Source organism: Xiphophorus hellerii, chromosome 23 (genome assembly GCF_003331165.1).
Source record: "Xiphophorus hellerii strain 12219 chromosome 23, Xiphophorus_hellerii-4.1, whole genome shotgun sequence".
NCBI lineage: Eukaryota > Metazoa > Chordata > Actinopteri > Cyprinodontiformes > Poeciliidae > Xiphophorus > Xiphophorus hellerii.
The window spans coordinates 2,993,989-3,015,258 of NC_045694.1; the positions used below are offsets into that span (position 1 = coordinate 2,993,989).

The following is a 21,270-nucleotide window of genomic DNA, read 5'->3' on the forward strand; positions in this document are numbered from 1 at the left end:
ACAGATGAAAGCAGCTTTCTAACAGATACATGCTTCACACATTAAAATGACAAACTTCAGTGTATTTTATGTCAGTTTTATCTCATATTCTAAGTAGAAGGACATTTATTTTTATTAATAAAACACCTTGAAGTTGTAGTGATTCTGCCACCACCATATCTCATCATGTGAATGTACGGCTTCATAAAATCCATTTTATTTTCAAAGTTCCTTTTTATTTTTTCCCCAAGTAACAATTTTTCCATTTTTATTTCTGCATCTTCAAGTTTATCTATGTGTATTAACTCAATAACAACAATTTAACAAATCAACAGCCAAATATTTCCATATTTCCTCTTGTTCAAGTTTCATAGTGCTGTGTTTTAGCAGAACATTAAATGGTTTTGCAAAGTGTTTAAAAGTATAAAAAAAAATTCCAGAACTTAAACATTATGGGAAAAACTTAGAAATTTATATTTTTATAACCTTCTTTTTGAAATGCATTTCAGTTGTCATCACCAAAATGTCAGATAAAGAAACATGCAAACAGTAAATACTTCCAAAATAATTTTTTTCTAAAAGAATATAGTTTTTGACACAGAGCAGCAAAACAAACCCTCACCTTGCTTTTTTCTGATTTTTGATCTTCAGTGGTGCATTATTTTGTTGGGATGCATATTATATTGGCACTAACATCGGTATCGGCCTAGGTTTGTCATTTTTTAACATTATTGTCAGATACTGATATAGACAAAATTTCCATTTTGCTGCACCGCATTATTTTGTTGTGGAATCTTGCATAAACTCTCACAAAAATACAATGAAAAATGCAGTCATAATCTGACAGGAAGTGATGAAACTGTTTTTTATTTAATGTTTTTGTGTTTTTTAACACATAATAAAAATCTCACCCATGAACAAGCACTGCAGTCTTTCAAGGAAGTGCAAGCATGCCCTACTTTCATCTTCCTTCCAAGAAAAGCAGCAGAGGTAACCTGCATGCTGTCAGTGTGCAGGAATGACAACGGGCTTCCACCGCTGCAATAACAGCGCGTCTTCATTTCACATAATTGCCGTCTCCATGAGTGCAGATGGGACAACAACTCCATCAGATCCTCCACCCTTATTAGCACCACCACCCTGGTCTGCCTGTCTGCTAGCTGTTGCTTTTGCTATCCCAGAAGCCAAGCCGTTTTATAATTACAGAGCAGGATGGATCAGAGGTTCCCTGCTGCAAAGTTTCCACTCGGCTCCATGAAGCTGCAGTGAAATGAGCACATTCATCCGCTGCCGAGGTGCCTGTACTGTACACACACACACACATGCACACACACAGCTCAGTGAGAGCAATTAGACACACAAACACGCTTTTATGCCCTCGCTAGCACACAACTCTGCTGCCGTTGTCATGGCAGCCGTTGGTAAGGCGGAGTGAGGTTTTTAGCAGCGTAATCCCAAAGGTTGAGCTGCAAGAAATGTGAAAAATAGCGAGAGAGATGAGAAGGATTGGGCCCCGAATATGAAGATAGAAAAACTATTTTAGGATTCTCTGGTAGGATGAGAGTCGTCCTGTTCCAGTTTTCCATGTTTTTTCTCCTTCTCCTCATTCATTATGAATGGAAGCAGGGATTTAACCAGATTTTAACTTGAGGTAGCAAAGTGTCTTTTTCTGCACGGAACTTCATTCTTTGTTTATGTCTGCCTGTCAGTCCACCTCTCTCCCAGCTCACCACTCTCATACAAATTCCTCACCGTCTCTTGTTTCATGATGCGAGCATCCTCTGACGTCAGTGTGCGCCGCACAGCCCACACACACACTTCTATTTTTACGCAACCAGAGAGGCGGGAGGCATGAGGGACATGGGGGAGTTTTGTTATTATTATTTTGTTTTCTTTTGCTGATGGGAGGATGAGGAAGAGGAGAGGGGTGTGAATGAAGACGAAGACAGTCACTCCCCTTCTATCCGTGTTGCTTGCAGGTGGACTATATGGATGAAAATGAGGAGTACTTTCAGCGACAAGCCTCGCACCGACAGTCCCGGCGGCGCTTTCGGAAGATCAACCAGAAAGGCGAGCGACAGACTATCATCGACACGGTGGACCCGTACCCCACTGGAAAGCCGCCCGTAGCCCGGGGTTACCACACGGTAAGTTTCAGCCAATGTTTATCCTCGCCAGAGCCGCTCCTCCGCTGTAATCACCATTAGAATAACTTTGTGTTTTCTGCTTTTAGCTGATCTGGTCAGAGAAGGTTGTGTGTTGTGCTGTGATGTCTGATGTTTTTGGGGGTGCTCGCTTTGCCCTGCCCTTCTGCTCCTTCATGCTTTCTTCTGATCTTTGCTGATGTAAATCGTTTCCCTTCTTCTTGTTGGATTAGAGTTGCTCTACTTCTGTGTCTGTTTAGAGACTCTTGAGACCGTTCAGCTTTCTGTTTGTTGATCTGTCGTCTTTTTAATGAATGTTTCTGTAGTTTGTTCAGCGCGTTTAATTGAGTCTCTTCTGGAACCATGTTTGGTGTCAGAGTAGCTCTATTTGTGATTCATGTTGGGATGTTTGTGATCTATTTAAACTGACCGGCTAAGTCATCAGGTTTTTTTCGTAGAGATGTTGCAGTTTGAGTGAATTTACGAAAAAAGCTAATGGCGCGTTTTCTTCCAGCTGATAGGCAGTGCACATGTACTGGAGGTGGAGAGAGAAATGCTACAGCTGGAGAAAACTCCACTTTCTTTAAAAAGAATTCAAACCACACCAGTCAGGCTTTTCCTGACTGAGACCGATTAATGATTTTTTTTCGACGTCTGCTCTGCCAGTCCCAATATTTTTACTAAGGATTATAACGTATAAGACATTGGTCTGCAACTTGTGCCTCTTTGAACCTTCCACAATGGCTCTTTATAACTTTGATTTACAATTAAATAGATCCAGTTAATGTGTTTGAATATGGATACAAGAAATGCAAGTTTTTATATATTTGCACTGAATTTCTACAAAGAATGACACTGTGAAAGTACCAGTATTAATTTTGATGCATTTAATAATAGAAAAAAATTCTCAATATTTGAGCTGCAGATCAAAACTAAATTGTCAGATTTTGATCTATTTTTTATCTTTGAAGAAAAATTAGCTGGTTGCTGATTGTTGTTCCTCTACATAAACTCTTTGCACTCTAGTTTATTTCCCTGGGAAAAGAAAGGTCAAAGAAATAAGTATATAGCCATCATGCAGTTTCTGCACACAACTTCCTGTTCCAAAGCATTTCACAGCATTCCTCTCGTTCCCAGCGTTCCCTCGGGTCCTCGTCAGGGTACTCGTCTGTTTTTGTCTACGACTTTGTGAATCTGTTGCTCTTTAAGAGGAGAAACGTAATCTCCTTCCAGCTTTTATCACACCCCACTCTGATCTCCAAATACATGCTGGATGGTTCTGAACTTTCTCATGGCCCGACATCTCTGCATGAACTCTGAACTCTGTGCTCGGAACAAATCCTGTGAGAAGGATGGAGCCTGCACCATGACAACCAGTATTACCAAAGGAGAGCAAACTTAGAAGTACAGTATGGAAGGCAGATTATTTAACAATAACGCTGTTGCTGAAGGAGAAGGTTGGCGTGACAGAGATGCTGAATATTGGCGGTTGCCAAACTGGCATAGTATGCTAATCTGTAGCATTTAAAACGCCAGGCACAACCCAAACGTTCCTTCCTTCCTCCCTGAGGCTTGTTGAGGAGGAGAGAAACACAGCAAAGAAATTCTTTGAAGCAAAAGAAGAAAAGGTCTTATCTCAGTCATCATCTTTAAGGTAGATGTGAGGACAGGTGTGGAACCATGGAGAGAAAATCAGTCCATAATCTCTACTTCTTCATGCCTATAGATGCCAGTAGAACATGCATCCAAGCCAAACAAACATCAAGGCAAAACAAAAACATTGTTCCACGTCGCCATCTTTAAGATGATGCAGGATGATTAAACAGCATTTTGCCCTTTGAAAAACTGGTAAAGTGGTTAAATTCTGTTAAAATGAGACACTAAGAATCGCCCAAGATTTAAATGCTGTTTTGATGTATATTAGAAGGGACTTAAAAGTCTGTTGATTTTTTTTATGTGAAATTATTGAAGCTCAAAATTTATTATGTTTGTTTCTTTTTGACTGAGATGTCATCAAAGGCACTTTTTAAGAGATGTTTATATGCACAGACTCATCTTGTCATCAGATCAAGATCTGTAGCAGGGTTTAAAATTTTCCTTCTGTTTTCACATTTGTACATAGAAATTAGGGATAAATCTGCATAATTTTCTTAATTTTGGGAGATTGGCAGGTCAGGCATTTTATAGATTGGCAGTGAGTTAGGGCAATTTAATAAGTATTATGATTAATTATTTAGCTGCTTGTTCTATATTAATCATAAAGTTGAAAACATGATCAGATCCATGAAAAGAAAGTGGAAGATATCTAAATTTAAAAGCAAAATTTTTTTTTTGTTTAAATAAAATCCTGTTAGTAGAGAAACACACAGTAGGCATTTTAATATCTTCATCTCTAATTTGGTGCTTAGCTAAACATGTTTAAATGTCAGTCATAATACTTGGTGAATCCTGAAATAACTGATTTCTTTGCTAGAAGCATCAGTGGCCTTCCTGATTAAAGAGAGATAGTTGTATAACTCTCAGGTCCCAGATTGTTTGCAGGCAGCTGTGTGAACCCCTCCTGTCCCTGAGCAACACTGGGTCCAGGTCGTAAGCTGCTGCAGAGCTCCAAGGGTGAAAAAGTAAAGTCAGACTCAACTCAGATTGAAGCTCCCAGTGGGGGGGCTCACAAAGACAAACAATCTGAAGCTGAGCTGTTGTTAAGGGAACTTTATTAGGCCCTTAAGGTTCAAACATAATGGGGGATAATTCCTTAAACACAAACAGAGTCTGCTCTCATGACTGTAAGCATGTTTATTTTCTGATATGAATGAATTCTGTTACACAGAGGACTGAACTGGGATTAATATTAACATCCATTAGCTGATGAACATCGCTAGAGTTCAATACATCACCTGTTACTCTGTAAAGCCAGAGATTAATCAATTCAGAAGTGATTTATTACGTTTATTTCCAAAGTGCAGGAAAATCATAGTGGTTTGTCAAGTTGATCAAAGAAATAAGCATCTATAAGATTAATCTTACTGCCTGTTTAAGGACTGCAATGCAAACATCACATTAGGTTGCACAATAATTTAGACCACATTGTCTCTGTTGAGTGTTCATCCTGCAGAAAGTTGTGCAGTAAAGGGATTCAGGATTTTGCTGTTTTTATAGAACTGCATAGATTCCTGCTTTTAATGTCAGATCTCAATTTCACCCCAAACAACAAATTCAGGAAAACTTTTGTAGTTTGATAGTTAAATGCCACACGGATGCATTAGAGAAATGTTCTGCGGGTTTCTTGAGTGAGATAATAGTTTTATTACACAAATAATTCTCATTTGTACATTAAACTGTATTGATATTGGTATGCTGGGTTGGATTGTTGGTTGTTTAGCCTAATTCTTACTCAAATTAAAGTTATTCAAGTAATTTTTGTCCTTTAGTGTATCATAAATGAATCCAAAAAAATATTTTTTACCGTCACTGAAAACAAAGAAGACAAATGTTGGATTCATAAGGATCAAGATAAATATTTCACATATATTTCTTTCCATGGATAAATCAGGGCGTGAAAAAGGACAGTGTTTAGGATTCAACACATCCTCCTATGTACTCAATACTGTCATTTGACACTTGTGTGCCTTGTTCAAAATGGACACACATCTGCACACACACACATCTACACACACACTTGATCTTTTTATATTTCCCTTCCAAATGGCTGATGATCTCAATTTCTCAGTCACTCTCCATTTTGCACCTTATCTCACATGTGCTATCTCTTCCTCTAAAATCATCAGCTATTTGAGCCGTCGACCCAACATACACACACTCACCCCAACACACACACAGGTTTTCTCTCAGATCTCTTTCTCAGTCACTCTCTTAAGGTCTTTGTGGGGATTCTGTCACTCAGACTAGAAGGAAATGTCAACATGGCTGCTGTTGATGGATCTTCTTTACTAAATGCTGCATAGCAGATCGGATCCATAGCTCTTTTTAAGTTCTTGATTTGGATTTATCCCTTTTATCTTCATTTAAACTCATCCTTAATTCCAGGAAGACATTCCCAAACCTGGAAGGACTGGTGCATCATTTATTTTTAACATGTCAGCGAGGTTTGTACCTTCCAGGTAGATGTCAGATCATTGATTTTCCTTCAGCTTGACTGTTTAAAATGTAACTCCAACCTCAAAAGCAGAAACTATAACAGAGTCACCACAGAGGTAAAACAAGAAGTCCAGCTCAACTATTTTCTAAAATACCATTAAGAAATTACATTTTTTTTCTCTTTCTTTGCTTATAATCATATAGTTTCAGGAACCGTCAAATTCAATGCTAATTTGACTTAAACATAAAGAGAAAAGCTTTACTCTGTTAGCTGCCCAGAACTGTCCCAAAAATCAAGGCTTATCTGCAGCAAAAACCTTCTCATCACTGTAACATCTAACATCTACAGTCTTCCTCATCGCTACTCTCTGGGGTTCAGCCAATCAGCACCCAGCACTGTATTTCAGCTTCCCAAGCTGAATTTTCTTTCAAATATTTTAGACATGTTGTATAAAAAAAATCCTCAGATAGACAGGGGTTGACTACATAGCTTTTGTTCTTTTATTTAATCACAACACTAATGTCACATGTGCTGCAGTGATCATTAAAACTGTTGGTAAAAAGTGCATTCTGTGATGCATTTAGTTGAAACTTGGCTTTCACAACTTTTTTCTGCTGTTTTGTTCATAATTTCGATATTCTCATTGCAAAGGTTTCACAGTTCATATGCTAATCTAGAGATAGAAAAAGATAAAACCAGGTGTATGATTTATTTTTAACATGTCAGCAAGGTTTGCACCTCCAGTTTTTCACACCCACAGCTGAAAAGTGGCGTATTTGATAACTCTCCTCTCTTCTGCTTCCTTTCACGGCTCGCCCCCTAACTCGGCTTCCAGGAATGCAATAAACCGAAGGTACCGTATCCATTAGCTGTGTTTGTCTGTTGTTGTCATTGTGCGTCTTTTGTTTTCCAGCTGCATGTGTTCGGTAGGCTTATCTGCGTCTGATTCCCCATTCGTCCTATCTGTAGCTGCTAGCAGACTTCCTCAATAAACACCTTCCATTTGCAGGCGCAGGCTCTGATAATGACGGAAAAGGAAGCTATGCTCCGCTCTCCAATTCTATTACCATCACGTCAACAATATGAATTGAATTGTTAATAAGGACTGATAAAAGATGCCCATTTTGCTGCTGCCATCCATTTTATCTTGATTTTACTTTTAAAAAAAAAACAACCACTACCACATCCAGTTGTCAAGTAATGACAGGGGGATGATAACTATCACTCCTATGCAACTTGTAGGGCTGTAAAGTGTGATAATGGTAACAATTGAGATGATTGAAGTGCATGTTTTTTCTCTGAAGATTATCTTTGGGCTCTTTGGATTAATATTATCTGTATTCTGGTTGTTGTGGCAGATGGAAGATTTCAGTTTTAATAATTCTGGTACATATAGAATGCTGTTACACCAATAGATCTGCAGCTTTTTCAGTCTTTCAGTAGGGTGCTGCAGTAACCGGGCGGAAAAGGATTAAGAGGGAGAGGTGGAAGAGATCAGAGCTCAAAGCGCTGATCGCTCGTACCTGCTGGTAAATGCAGAGAGAACAAACCTGCCACTCGGCTGCAGAAAAGCCATGCTCCTATTTTTAGAGCTGTCCTTTGTGACTGCCTGCTCTGCCTCAGCTGCGCAGAGTTACAGAAGCCTCACTCTCGCATGGAAATTGTGTAGGAAAGGCAGTGATCAAAGCAGAACGGGTTTATTGTACATTTATTCCCCATCCTGCATCTGTGACTGCTTGGTTTCTCAATGATCCACTTGAACTTTCAGTGTTTCTTTCATAAAACATCACAATTGTTTAAATTCAATGCTATTGCAGTGCATAATTCATTCTCGTTTACATGTTTCAGTTTTCATTTTTAAATAAATAGAAGTGGCAACAGTGAAAAGAGTTCTTCATGCTTTTATTGTCAGCAGTGTGTGGGTAGACTGTGCAGTTTTTATTTGAAGTATCCTTTGTTTCCTTGATTTAAACACCCACGCCTCTTTTCCCCAGCATACACCACAAAGACAATAGTTCTGTTTGTTGTTATTAATAGCCTAATATCAAACATTAAGCGTTGAAGTAAAGTGGAGCAGATATTTTTGGCTCAATAGTTCAGCTGAAATAGAGGATTTTGTAGGTGAAGGAGAAGAACTGCTAATTTATTGGCTGGGCTTCAGTTTTCAACCTGTGGTATAGAGAAAGCTTAGGTTGCCAGGTCCTTTTAGAGACCGAGTGTTTGGAGCATGATAGATAGAGAACATCTATTTGAATGGTAATAAGCCTGCATGGCAACAATCCCACAGTTTTCCTCATTTGTGTCTTTGAAACATGATGAAAATCGGTGCTTTAAGCTCATAATAGGATTGTTTGATCAGGTTATGGTTGAACTAATTTGCTTGATCAGACACTACAGACTAATATGGCAGTCTGGCCTACACCTTTGAGTAGATATTTTAAAATATGTTTAATAAAATAAAAATGGGAAAACATTCACATGTGTAATCCTGTGAAACTAAAGAGATGTTTCTATTATTTTTTTTAGATATATTGAGATTCTTTCGACTGCTGCCTGAGCAGACAGCTCAGCTAATAAACCTGCTGATATCAGCTTGTCGTAATCATGTTACTCCATAAAGAGCCAAACGGCAAATATAAGTTGTTGAAAACTACTGCTAATTTTAGCAGGTGTTTTATTATATACTTGTGTCTATTATCAGTCCAAATAAATGCTATTCATACAGTTACATGAAAAACATCATTTTGAACCATATTGATCAGTTGGTTAGGTTATTTTTATAACCACCGCATTGATATACTTTTTGAATTTGAGAATCTCTTCCCTTTCTTGATGCAGTTAGAGATTAAAGTTGAACGTTGTGTTCATCATAAGCATGAAACATCTCCTGCTGTAACTGACTGTTGAACCTGAAGAAGTAAAGACTTACAGGTCGTAACCTTTCAGTTACTATCTGACTTGATCCGGAAACCTCAGGTTACTGATGAACTTCTTCTGTTCTCGGTGTGCTGCTCATTCTCTTGAAAGCACCGTAGTTCATGTTCCTCCCAGATTTATGCTGCTTCCAGCAGGCGCTCCAGTACAACAGATGTTTTGCCCCGATGAACCTAGAAGTGTAATCTTTTAGGCGTGTCTGGCAGCCTGAGTCTCTATCAAATTATTTCCAGAGCACTGTGCAGGTGACAACAGCTTGAAAAATGAAGTAATCCCATGAGCTGCAGCAGCTATGAAAATGGAGTCTCTTTATTAGATCATTGTTGCCGCTCTCACAACGCCACTTAGAGCCGTCGTAATGGGACACATGTCACTGATTAATGTCCTTGCTGCACGTGGCTTTCTGTTGACTTTCAAACAAATTCACTGAATACGTTTAGGAATGGATCAATAAATCAAAACCTGAGACTCTGATCTTCTAATGGATGCTGCAGGTCTTTCAGAGGATCAGAGGAGCAAAATGTTCACGTTTGATCAAAGAACTTTTAACCCGCTGTTTATCGATGTGTGGTTGGATTTTCTGACTCCTTACAGCTTCTTATAGACATTACCTTGCAGAAAGATTCAAACCACACAACCCTTTAACGTTTTGCATACTTAAGGAAAATGATACAATGTATTCAAATAAAAACCTAAAAATGGTGGTGTGCAGATGTACATCCCCCGTTTAATCCGAAACTCCTAAATAATATTAAGCGCAACCAGTTTCAATAACGGGTCACGTAACTGTGTGATTTAATGCAGCCATTCTGTTTCCGGCTCAAAGAAAACCAGCATCATGAAGACCAAGGCCTAGTCAAAGTTCATATTTAAATCTAAATTAGAATCTGTGTCAAAAGTTAAAAATGCATTTTCTGTAAACAAACACAATACGACACACTTCAGGTGTTTATTTGTAAAAATTATTAAAATAGTTTCATTTTCCTAACATATTGCAATTGTGCTCTACTTTTGTTGAAGTCTCTTTACCTCCAAATTAGAAGAGAAGTTTTGGGCTGTAATGTGACAAACCAGAAAAACATAAATGCTTTTTAAGTTTTAGTTAAAAAAAAACAACAAAAAAAACATTTCTACTAAGTCTTTGTATAGAACCTAATAACACAGTCTAGTGTTTATGTTATTCTTAGATTCCTAGATGTCAATTTTGACCACGACCAAAAGACAAATTCCCATTATATTTGTTGTGCTTTATGGTTCTGTATAACAATAATGTAATACAATGTTTCTTTTGCCAGTTTACTATTTTGATGTCAGATGCTTCTAACTCAGGATCTCTCTAGAACTAAAATTTGGGCCCCTTTTGCTGTTTTGAATATATGACTATAAATCCACCCCTGTTCTTCATTTTTAAAGCTGGAATCTCATCGCTGTGAGTTCATGTGTTTATTTTCTGGAGATGTAATGAGGTTTTTATGGCTCCAATGCTACGCATCAGCAAGTAAAGCACCATGCATGGCCTTGCTTATCACACCCACTTTGCAGTGTGTTTACAGTGACACATGAGGCCGCCCCCCACCTCCACCTCTTGCATTTAGCACTCTCTGCATCTGAACACGAGAGCTTTAATGTTATTCTGAGGGGGTGTGTTTTTTAATGTGCCTGCCTTTCCTTTAAATTTAGTTTATTAGTCAGTAAAAGCCTGATTAATTGGTTTGTTGCTAGAAAGCTTCAGATGATGGGGGTTGGGCAGGAGTTTCTGATATTCCCAAGGCGCAGTCTGGTTGCTGCGGTGATGTAATGATGTCCTCTGTCCACTCCACCCCCCACCCCCGGAGGCAATTGTTGGAGACATTAATGACTGTGCTGCTCTGCAAACCACCTGAGCTTTTTTTGTGCTTGTTTTGAAACATTACATCATGGCTGGGGCAGGAAAGGTGATGTCATCCCGGGTCTCCAGGCTTCTCTCACCCCACCTCCCACTCACCTCCCCCGTTGCTTCGACTGGAGCTGCTCCAAAACCAGCTAGTAGTACTCCACTTTTCAGGCACAGGCTGAGGACTCAGTCTTTGTGTAAGACACCATCCGCAACAAATGAGTCCAATGAAATACTGCTTATTACATTTTTTGTGTTCTTGATTGTGTATTCATTATTTTTGGAAGTGTTGCATTGGAGGTTTAACACATGTATGATTAAATAAATTTTTTTCTTGTATGAATGGAGCAGGGATGTGCAGCCGCCATTCAGCATTATTGTTATTGATTTTCCTATTTCCCAGTTAATTGTGTAACTTTGGAAACTGAACATTTCCCATGGCAGTGTCCTGTGCACTAATTCAGATTCTGAAGGTAGATTATTTTTATAAAACTCTCCCAAAGATAGTTTGAAGCAATTTATGAGCTAAAACACCAAAAAGACAAAGAAGGATGGAGCTGCAGTAAAAAGACCAGTTAATCACATAATAAATAATAAGTAAATATTACATGAACAGTTTTCATGTTTTTTCTCTTCTGCTGCAGCCAGTCTTTCTGTTCTGACTGAACTTGATTTCTGCTTGTTTTGTCATGAACTGAAGCTCTTTCACAATTTATTGTCATGTTTGACATTTCCATCCATTATTTCTGCAAATCTACCTTCTCTTTCATACTGTTAGCAAAAACACAAGGCAGCGTCTTTGCATCTACTTTCAGCATCTCCACAAACTACAAAAGAAATATGATGGCACCCCTGGTGAAGCCTTAAAATCGCTACACTTCTTATTGCATCAGTCTAATCTGTCACTTAAAATTATGGGTTTTATAGTTCTTGAAGATTATGATTTTGGAAAATCTGTTCTTTTGTTGTTGTTTTTCCTCACCAATGCACTCCTCTGTTTTCCATAGTTCAGAGTGATGGCAGCAGATCTATCATCTTGTGTTTTAGAGCTTTTGTTTATTTAGATTCTGAATTCAGGTTAACCTTATGAGAGAATATTATGGCCAGACTACATTTTTTAAAAGTCATAATATTGCCAGAACAATGTTGTAATATTATGAGAATAAAGTAGTGCATTTATGAGAACTCGTACACTTAAAGTGAGGAATATTGAGCATCTTGTGAAATTATGCTTTGATATAGATATTACAGATACTTAACAGAAAAAGTTAGTCTTTTTCAGCCCCATATCAAATTAGTAGCAGGACTTTGAAACAATTGATGGTAAACAACTTGAGGAAAGAACCACATGAACTAATTTGGTCACACCATATCTTGATAACTGTAATTAGTTGAACTTAGTTCTTGTCAAATCAAAGGTTGGATTTTTTAAATTTATCATGTAACTTGATGCGACTGAAGTACAAGTTAATTTTAAAAAAAAGATTTGTATGTATCTTGAGTGTATTTGTGTATTTCGTAGTTTGTGCTACAGAGTGAATAGTTAGCATCTCGGTTGATGAGTGATTGGAGCGTCTCCTGGTGACGCTGCGGCTCGTTGTGGTCCAACTGAGTGGAGGTGAAGTGGCTCGCAATGCTGCCACTTTCACCGTCTCTTTTATGCTCTCTTCTCCCCTCCCTCCATTTCAGCATGTCTCGCTGCCTCCGTCGCCACAGCAACTAAAGGCCCTGGAGGGGGTGTGGGTGTGTTTGAAGTGTGTATGTGTGAATGGGGGTGCTGGATGGTTGGCTCTGTGGGTGCGGGGGCTCGTAGTCGCCTAGTTGCCATGGCTATCTCCACTGAGTGGCAGCTACAGCTGGACCTCCATCTCCTCTTCGCTGCTTCTCCGAGGAGGAAGTGCTACAACTTCCCCGCCCAGGAAATGGCTTTCCTGCAGTCCGTTGCTATGCCAACCGAATCCAGCTGCTGTCTTGTGCTAAAAAGAGTGCAATGATTGCATTGTTCAGCTACTGCCCCCCTTCAACGCCCTATGCCTTCATACCTCCATCACTCATCAATCTATCCAGCTACCTTTTGATCTCCACATCAGATTGTCCTTCATCTCTCCATCTCTCATCCTCCTTTCTCTTATTTCCGTCTCTGAATTTGCCAGAAGAGCGCTCCAGCAGCATCACTGTCAGACTGGGAGGAGGTTCTTACCCCCTTCTCCTCCTCCCCCTCCACCCCTGACACACATCCACACACGCCGCTCCAAACAAACCACTGGGTACCTCGCTGGAGGCTGCAGCCGTTTCAGGCTTGAAATAATCTAATGGTGCACAAAAGGCGTTTCTACGTGCGTGCGCGTCGCTTCACTTTCCGTACGAGGGAGAGGGAAGGAGAGGAAGAGAGAGAGGGAAGGCGGAGGAAGCAAACGTGAGTGAAAGTGTTGTCAGCCATTTTTGTCATCTTTTTTTTCTCATTTTTTCTGCTTTCTTATCGGCGCACTGCTGCTCCCCGACTGGAGATGTGACAGTCAAAAAGAAGCAGGCTGTTAATCACTTGGATAAAAAAAGGATCTTTTCTTTTATTCCTGTCCATCTTCCTCTGTGTGGTTTTCATGATCCAGCTGGAATAAACGCAGGAGGTGTCGCTGCTTTGGAGAGCCGGATCGGGCCAAGAACAGCGGATACTCCCAAAACTATCAAGCAGAGACTGTACAGCTGAGGGAGAAAGGGGGACGGGTTGTTGAAGATGAGGGGAAATCAGGTCTGGGATGTTAGATGTTAGCCCGGTGAACATTTATTCATTATGAAACCATTAGCAGCATCAGACAGCAATGGAGTCCCGAGCCAGCAAGATAAAACCCCGGTAAGTAGCCTATCGATGTGCATCCTCTTATTTTTTTTATTTATTTTTTTTCTTTCCTCTCCCCTCATCATTTATGACCCTGTAGATATGATTACCGGCCCTGTAATGGACGTGCATCAGATTTCTATTGAGTCTGTGCAGGATGAATGAAGGCAGGGCAGACCAAGGACGCGATCAGAGGCTGATCGTTGCCCCCGTTGAGCCTCAGATGTGTGTCAGTGTGTTGTACTAGAAACGGCCGCCATGTGCTCGCTGTCAATGACGCGTGCAAACACACTCACAGATGCTTAATAACACTAGCTGCACGCAATGATTTATATATTCATCTAAAACAAATAAATATACTTTGTTTTTATCAGCATCATCAGTGACATTAAGGTTGTGTTTTAGAGAATGTCTGTGATTTAGATGCGGTTAGATGCGAGCTCTGGGTGGGCATCAATAAGAACAACGCCTCTGCCCTCGTTTTGCACGAAGGTGTCAGTAGTTGCATGTGAATCCTCTAGAAGTGGCCATGACATTAAACACTGTTTTACATGGGAGGAAAATTACAGTGGGTGTTTACATTCTGGTTTCCATTTAAAAACACTGATAAGAAGGACCAGAAATCCATAACTAAATCCTTTTTTGTATTTTTTCACCTGCTGAAACCATTTGATCCACCGCTCTGTTGCTGGTGGCGCTGTCCATGGTGCTGGAAGCAGCCTGCAGCTCCAGCAGACACTCGGAGAGGCCTGACACCATCTGCACTTGAACAGTAAACGGATTGATCGACTGTCAGCGCTGCTGGCATCACTCACAGGCCACGACCACACGCAGACACACACTCCAGCACATGCAAACAGCAGGCTGTACATCTTTGTGATGGACAGTGCCTGGTTTGCAGAGCACATATGCTGTGGAGGGAAAAAAAATCACCTTAATATTCCTGTAATTGCCGTAAATGTGTCACTGCTGATGAGTTATCTCATCCGCTTTTCTCACAGTTTGCGCTGTTCCCCTCAGGGAGGCCTGCAGGATACCACAGCCTCTGACATGCTTTGCATGATATAATGCTCAGTATGAATTTTTAAAACTGTTGTAGCCAATGTATAAAAATCTTTGTATAAGTAACTTTTTTGTCTGGTATGCTAAAATGTCTGTAAGCATAGTGGTCTGTAAATGTGGAAACTTGCTTTCCATTCAATTTTTAATTACTAATATACCCTTTATATCTTATTGTAGTTTCAGATTAGACCAAAAAGTGAACAAAATTCCCAACAAAAGATTCAAAAAACCTAAAGCGGTCATTCTTTTTTCTGACTTTTTGTTTATATGGTATTTGCACACAAATGAGGGCTTTTGTAAACAACAATTTATCTCAGCAGGATACCCCCAATGGGCTAACAGATCCTATTACAGTAATGGCATCATAATGTTTTTCCCATCAGCATTTGCTGCCATGACAGTAATGCCATGGCTGCTTATCTTACCCATTAACACCTGTGATTTCCATTTCTAATGTAGCTTTTTACTGCAACAGTGGGAAAACCATCAAAATTCAGTTATTGTTGATTTTTAAATTTTTTTAACATCCCTTAGTTTTTGGTGATGTCATTTTTTTTTCAAATGCAATATATGAAAAAACCCAAATTTCTGCTAAAAGGGTTTACTCTGAACACCATGTTGATTTTGTCAGTATCAGCTTATTTATTCTAATTAAAATTATTTATATTATATATTATGTTTTACACCAGTTACACAAAGCTTTAAACCTGCTGATGTTAGTATTATCCATTTCTGAAAAAAAACATAAAATTACTCACTTCATTTTTTCGAAAATATATCTCACAAAATAAAAGACAGGGTTTTCCAACCTTCTGCTTGAGATGACAAACTCTGATTTATTAGGTTGTTATTAAATCATTAACTATTCAATGTCTGTACTTATCAGTATCAGATTTAATGTCAGTGATCAAAAGAGCAGCTGGTGTCACACAGCTTCGCAGTTGGACACAATTTCGGAACAAAAACAAAATCACTACAGTTCAGACAATTTCAGCTTTCTTTAGCATTTGATGTTACTGGTTGTAATATCCACCAGTGACATTCAACAAGATTAAAGTAAGTAATTAAAAATTGTGTTTTTATTCTAAATTCAGGTAGAATCAGACTCTTCAGACAGGAAAAAAAGAGCAACTTGCTTTAGTAACTCTAATAAGCACCTCAGTGACAGAACATAACCTTAATCCTTCTACTGCTACTGAAGAGTTTTGTCAGCACAACCTGTTAGTGGTTATGATGGTGCATTATGTAATCGGAAAAAGATTTGATTTTAGATTGTGTTTCAAGCTTACAATTCCTGTCACCCCTCTAATCTGTCTTAAATTGTGTAGAGCTTTATCAAATCCAAGTACCCATTCAGGGCTTGTACACATGTAGCCAACTCTTTATAAAAACAAATATGTTTTTATAAATCGTTTACAAATTATCATGCACTGTTTCATCCACATGTACCCACACAAATCTGCCCTTGAGTGTTGTTTTAAACATGCCAAACCCATAGGGGGCAGTGTAGAGCAAAGCTAAAACCTGTCAGCCAAACCGATTGCTTCAACTCTACCACGACTTCATGTTCGGATTTAAACATGGCACCAGGAGGTTCATTTAAACAATGTCAATTGGAAATCATGTCAAAGCAAGTTTGAGGGTATTTTGGCACATTATTTGTGGCAGACTACAATGTGTGGGAAATCTAAATTTTTTTTCATATACACATGCACGCACAAAAATATAGAATTTTCTTAAATCTACATTAAGCTTAAGGTAATTAGCTACATTGTAGCCATAGCTGCCTTGGGAAAGACTAACAGAAGTGAGTGGCTAAAATTTAATCGGCGTCACCGGGTTCTCTGACCACCACCAGCAGGCAAACCGGGTGAAGAATTTTCTTGCTCAAGGACACGACTGAGTGACTGTCATTCCAGTAATTCCATTTAGATAAAGTTTTACAACTTGTTGCATGTTTTATCGTTGTGGAGTAAAAAGTATGTTCTTCATGATAAATAGCGTGACTCGCTTTGTGTGGGTCTGACTGATGGAGATGTAGAAAGTGAAGGAAAAGCCCAGAGAGCATATCAGACCCATTTAATCAGACGCCCTGCCAACAGGATTTTAATCTCCTGATCCCAAAGGCTCAGGAAAGCGAGAAGCTGCAGCCTTGGTGAGAGAATCTGAATGTGCTCTCAGTTGCCATTTATTAGCTAGTGTAGTGTTTTAATAAAATCTAACAGCACATTCAAATAACTTAAATGACATAGTGTCGCCTTAATTTAAACCAGCTACAGGAATAAAATCACTATTAAAATGTCTTCTAGGTCTAAATCTCTGTTTAAGAAGTTTTATTTTGTCTTCTGATCGAGTGATGGAGTGTAGCAGGTCAGATTCACTGGCTGCATGCAAGCAGTAAAGAGATTGAGAGGCCGCCAGTACTACTACCCAGCAATCTAGGTCATTAGGTCTGTAATGTAATTTAAGGAGCACCACATCTGCTCACATGTAAGCAGAACTGAGAGTTGTGGCTCAAGCTTTAGAGCGATGCCTAATCCCCCCGTGACGCCTGATTGGACGTGTTTTCAGCCCGTGGTCTTCGGAACTCATTTGTTTTCAAGAGATTGTTGAACTTAAAGCAGAACAGAGCAGAGAACCAGCTCAGATGACAAATTCATGATGTAGTTCATGTTTATTATATCGTTAACATGTTTAAACTGCAGAATTAAAGTATGGATTTTTCAGTCAATCAGCGCTCACAACAGAGAGTAGATGTTGGGCCTCATGGCTGTGCACTTATTGGATAAGCCTAATGAGCATGTCGTTGTTTCACTGGCATCCAGTTTGACCCAGTCTCCTGCATTCCGTTGGGCCGGAGAGGTCAACAGGCCACCACATGCTCATAGAGCGAATGGACGTTGGCTTATTGACCGACAGACGGATGACCTAAATGAGCGGAGAGAAAGGATTACTTGTTTATTATCCGTTTGCTTTATCCGCCTCCCCTGCTCTCACTTTGTTCCTCACATGCCTCTGTCACTGGTGTGAAACACTTTAACACAATGGTCTGCAAACTTTGTGTCACATGGGCCACAATTGACCAAAAGGTACGTGTGGAGCACAAAAATATAATTTGTACTAACAAAAAACATAAAAGTACTTGCTCAATAAAAACAAAGGATGCAGTTTTTTAATCAAATGGATAAAGTAGTCAGATTCTTGTAGGCAATGTGTATGTTTGCCTTATTAAAGGAAAGGCATTCCGTTTGCAAATTTTTTGCAGTATTCAATGTTCTTTGCTTGGAAGAATTTAGTCTATTCTCATTGATGATAAAATTTGTCACTCTTTCTATTAAAGTGCTTGTCTGTAGATTTGACTGCACCAAGGCATGCTTTTGCTAACCCTCAGTTAGCCATTTTTTAATAATATCTGACAGACAACACAGCTGGATTTCTTCCAGGCAAAGACATTTCCTCAGAAAATGACTAAGAAGGATAGCAGGATCATGATTGTGCCTAAAGCACAACCCTGAGGGACTCCTCTGGGATGGCTAATAGTCTGATCACTTTCAGGTTAGAGGATCATATATAAATAAAAACGCCACCTGTCTACTCAGTAACTTGCATTTACAATAAAAATGTTTCAATATGCACCCCCAAAAAATTTGAAATATTGGAACAGTTCAACCTTTTGTGAAAAAGCATAAGCATAAAGCAAACATGCAAAATAAAAATATATTTTTTAAACCCCAGGTGTTGTTTACTCCAACATAATACATAAACAGCGTAGCTCTTGGTAGTTGGAGGTTAATCATTAGGTCCCTAAAACAACTTGAAGAGGTTCTGTTCAGAAATCTAAATAAAATGTAACTTTAAATAACTTGAAGTGTTATCTCATACTGTAGATTCATTCATGAATTTCCTGTCAGCTCTAAACCTGAGTATTTTGTATTACACTGTAAAAAACTGTGATGTGATGAAACTCTATTGGCTCATTAATGGAGAGACAACAGTAGATTCATCAGCGTTGCCCAGCCAGTGGTAATAACGTGGAGGCTTTCACATGGCCTGTGCACCAGCCGCAGCCTGAGGGGGGTTAGCGACTGACTGGGTCCTCCGGTCGACCATTTTGGTTAGTGCAGCCAGCCAGATAATTAAATGTGATGGAAATCTTTGACACACTGTAATCACATCACACCTCAGTGCTGCGAGAGCTCCACTGTCTGGCTCCCAGTCTCTTGTCGCTGACACAGAAAGGCACTTTTTGAATTGATACGTCTAATTTTTCCACATTTTTCCCTCATAGCAGCTCAGAAATAAACAGCTCTGTTCAACGACTCTTCCAAGATCTTCAGTTTCTTTGTCACTTTGTTGGCAGACTTAAGCAAAACCAGCCGCCGGTGTGTGAAAACCTATTCGCCAACATTCAAAAACCCCATAATGAAGTCATAATTAAAGACCTGCAATCAGAAACTCAACTCGGTGTTTTTCTTTTTGTTTGAATCCCTTAGCCGTACCCATTTTAAACAGCTGGTATGGAAAATTAACCTGTTTTTATGTTTAGGGAAAGATTTAAACAAAAAAATATATTCAAAGACTTTAAACTCAAACAGCTTGGAGGAGACTAAACCAAATCTTCTCCAGATGTTTAGATCTGGTTCCAACTTTCCAGCCTCTTGATGAGTAAAGTTGGTTCATTAAATCAAACCAATTTGAGTTTTTGGGGATTTAAATCTAAAATTAATGATCTGCCACGGCCAAAAGTTAGGTTTAAAGGGGCTCAGAGGAAATGATCCCACTTCCAAGTATTAAATAAATAAATATTTGGTAAATAAAACATATGGAATATAAAATATTCACATATACAGACACCATGAACCAGTTTCTTCTCTCCCTGGTTTGACTAATCAGATATGATGGATTTATTTAAAAACTACTAACTTGTAAACAGGGAGGAAAGATATGAAAAGTTTATTGATATCCAGAATTAGTTTTGCTGTTGTTTAATAACCCAGCTAAATTAAAATCAAAGAAAATCACAAAGCAGTTGCATTTCTAGAGGTTCTAAGTCTATTTGTCTGTTTCTGGTGTATTTTAAATTTCGGGGTCATCTCCATAGAGAAGTGGGTTGGCCCATTTACACTATTTTTAATTACAGCTGCTACTTTATGCAGTATAAATTACTCAGAGGGGTTTCCCCCATTACTGTTTCGTGTTTGTTTAGTTTATTCAGCTTATGAAGCATTAATTACAGAATTTTCTTCTGCCTTAAGAGTTTTTTTTTCTGCATTTGAGCACCGTTTTTATAAAAATACCCAATTATTTTCAGATTTAATTTTGACACTATAATAGCTATTTTGTTCAGAGTTTGAGCCCCTGGAGAGTTTATTTTGTCAGATTTGTTTCCCTTTTAGCTTTACATAATAGCAGGTTTAGTGAACTCTTAAATTGATGACTTGATGCAAAATCAGGCAGGCACAATTATTTTTATGTTGTTAAAGTTTTAAAGTAATATTTCTTTTTGTCGCTTAATGTATTATAATACCAAATTGTATATAAATAAGAGCTTTTTCAGAATCACAGATTTTTGGGTTTTTGTTCTGTTGATGTTGCGTAATTAAGTAATGAATTATTACCCATTTTTTTTGCTGTTATTTTTCACAAATAAAGGTTAGAATGACAAAGTCTTCTTAGGGTCTTAGAAGTACATAAGTCTTTAATAAAATTGTCCCAGTTTCAAATATGTCCAGATTTACTTTACAGGTCTTAAAACTATTTAATTCAAAATGACTTAAATAATCCTAGAGGGAAATCAAATTTTGTTACGTGTATAATTTTTTTCAAAGACTTACTGTAGATGCTGATAGTTTTGGGCAGGGAGAATCTTCTGTAGCGGTCTGTGTTGCAATGGCTGTGATTAACCTTTGACTAAACACATCAGAGTCTCCATTTTTGTTTACATTTGTGAAGAAGAAAGTTGCACTCAGTATCTTTTTTAGAGGTTTTTGTGTCATTTCCTTTAGTGGTTCTTGGTGCAGCGCCACCTCAGGTGAGGAGGGGAACAGGTTGTTCAAAGCGTTTATTTTGTTTGACACAGTGCTGTGTGAAAGAAAACCACAGCAGCTAATAATGTAACAAATGTTGCAGTTTTGTTCAAACCGAGTCTACCGGTCTATCAGATGCAAAAACAATTTAGAAGGTGTAAAAGTTAGGGAGCCCAGCTTTAGAAGACCAGAGCTGAAATACAACCACATAAGTCATCAGTAATTTTAAATTATGTTCCATAATTAATTTTTTTATCTAATTTAACCTCATGAAACTTATAGAAACCCAACATAAAACCATCAATTTCATCTTTCACGTC

The 21,270-nt window shown here is 38.7% G+C and overlaps 1 protein-coding gene across 14 annotated transcripts in view; it reads left to right on the plus strand.

Moving 5' to 3' along the window:
* The window catches only part of rapgef2b (Rap guanine nucleotide exchange factor 2b), a 104,158-nt gene that overhangs the window by 57,392 nt on the left and 25,496 nt on the right, over positions 1 to 21,270 (plus strand). For 9 of the 14 annotated variants that reach the window (XM_032555724.1, XM_032555727.1, XM_032555729.1 and 6 more), the window contains 2 exons: positions 1,959 to 2,126; positions 7,055 to 7,072. In XM_032555724.1, coding sequence (XP_032411615.1) covers positions 1,959 to 2,126; positions 7,055 to 7,072 — 186 coding nt within the window. Of the gene's footprint in view, positions 1 to 1,958; positions 2,127 to 7,054; positions 7,073 to 13,290; positions 13,878 to 21,270 lie in introns of those variants that run through there. The other 5 variants (XM_032555728.1, XM_032555730.1, XM_032555732.1 and 2 more) reach the window with 3 other exon arrangements.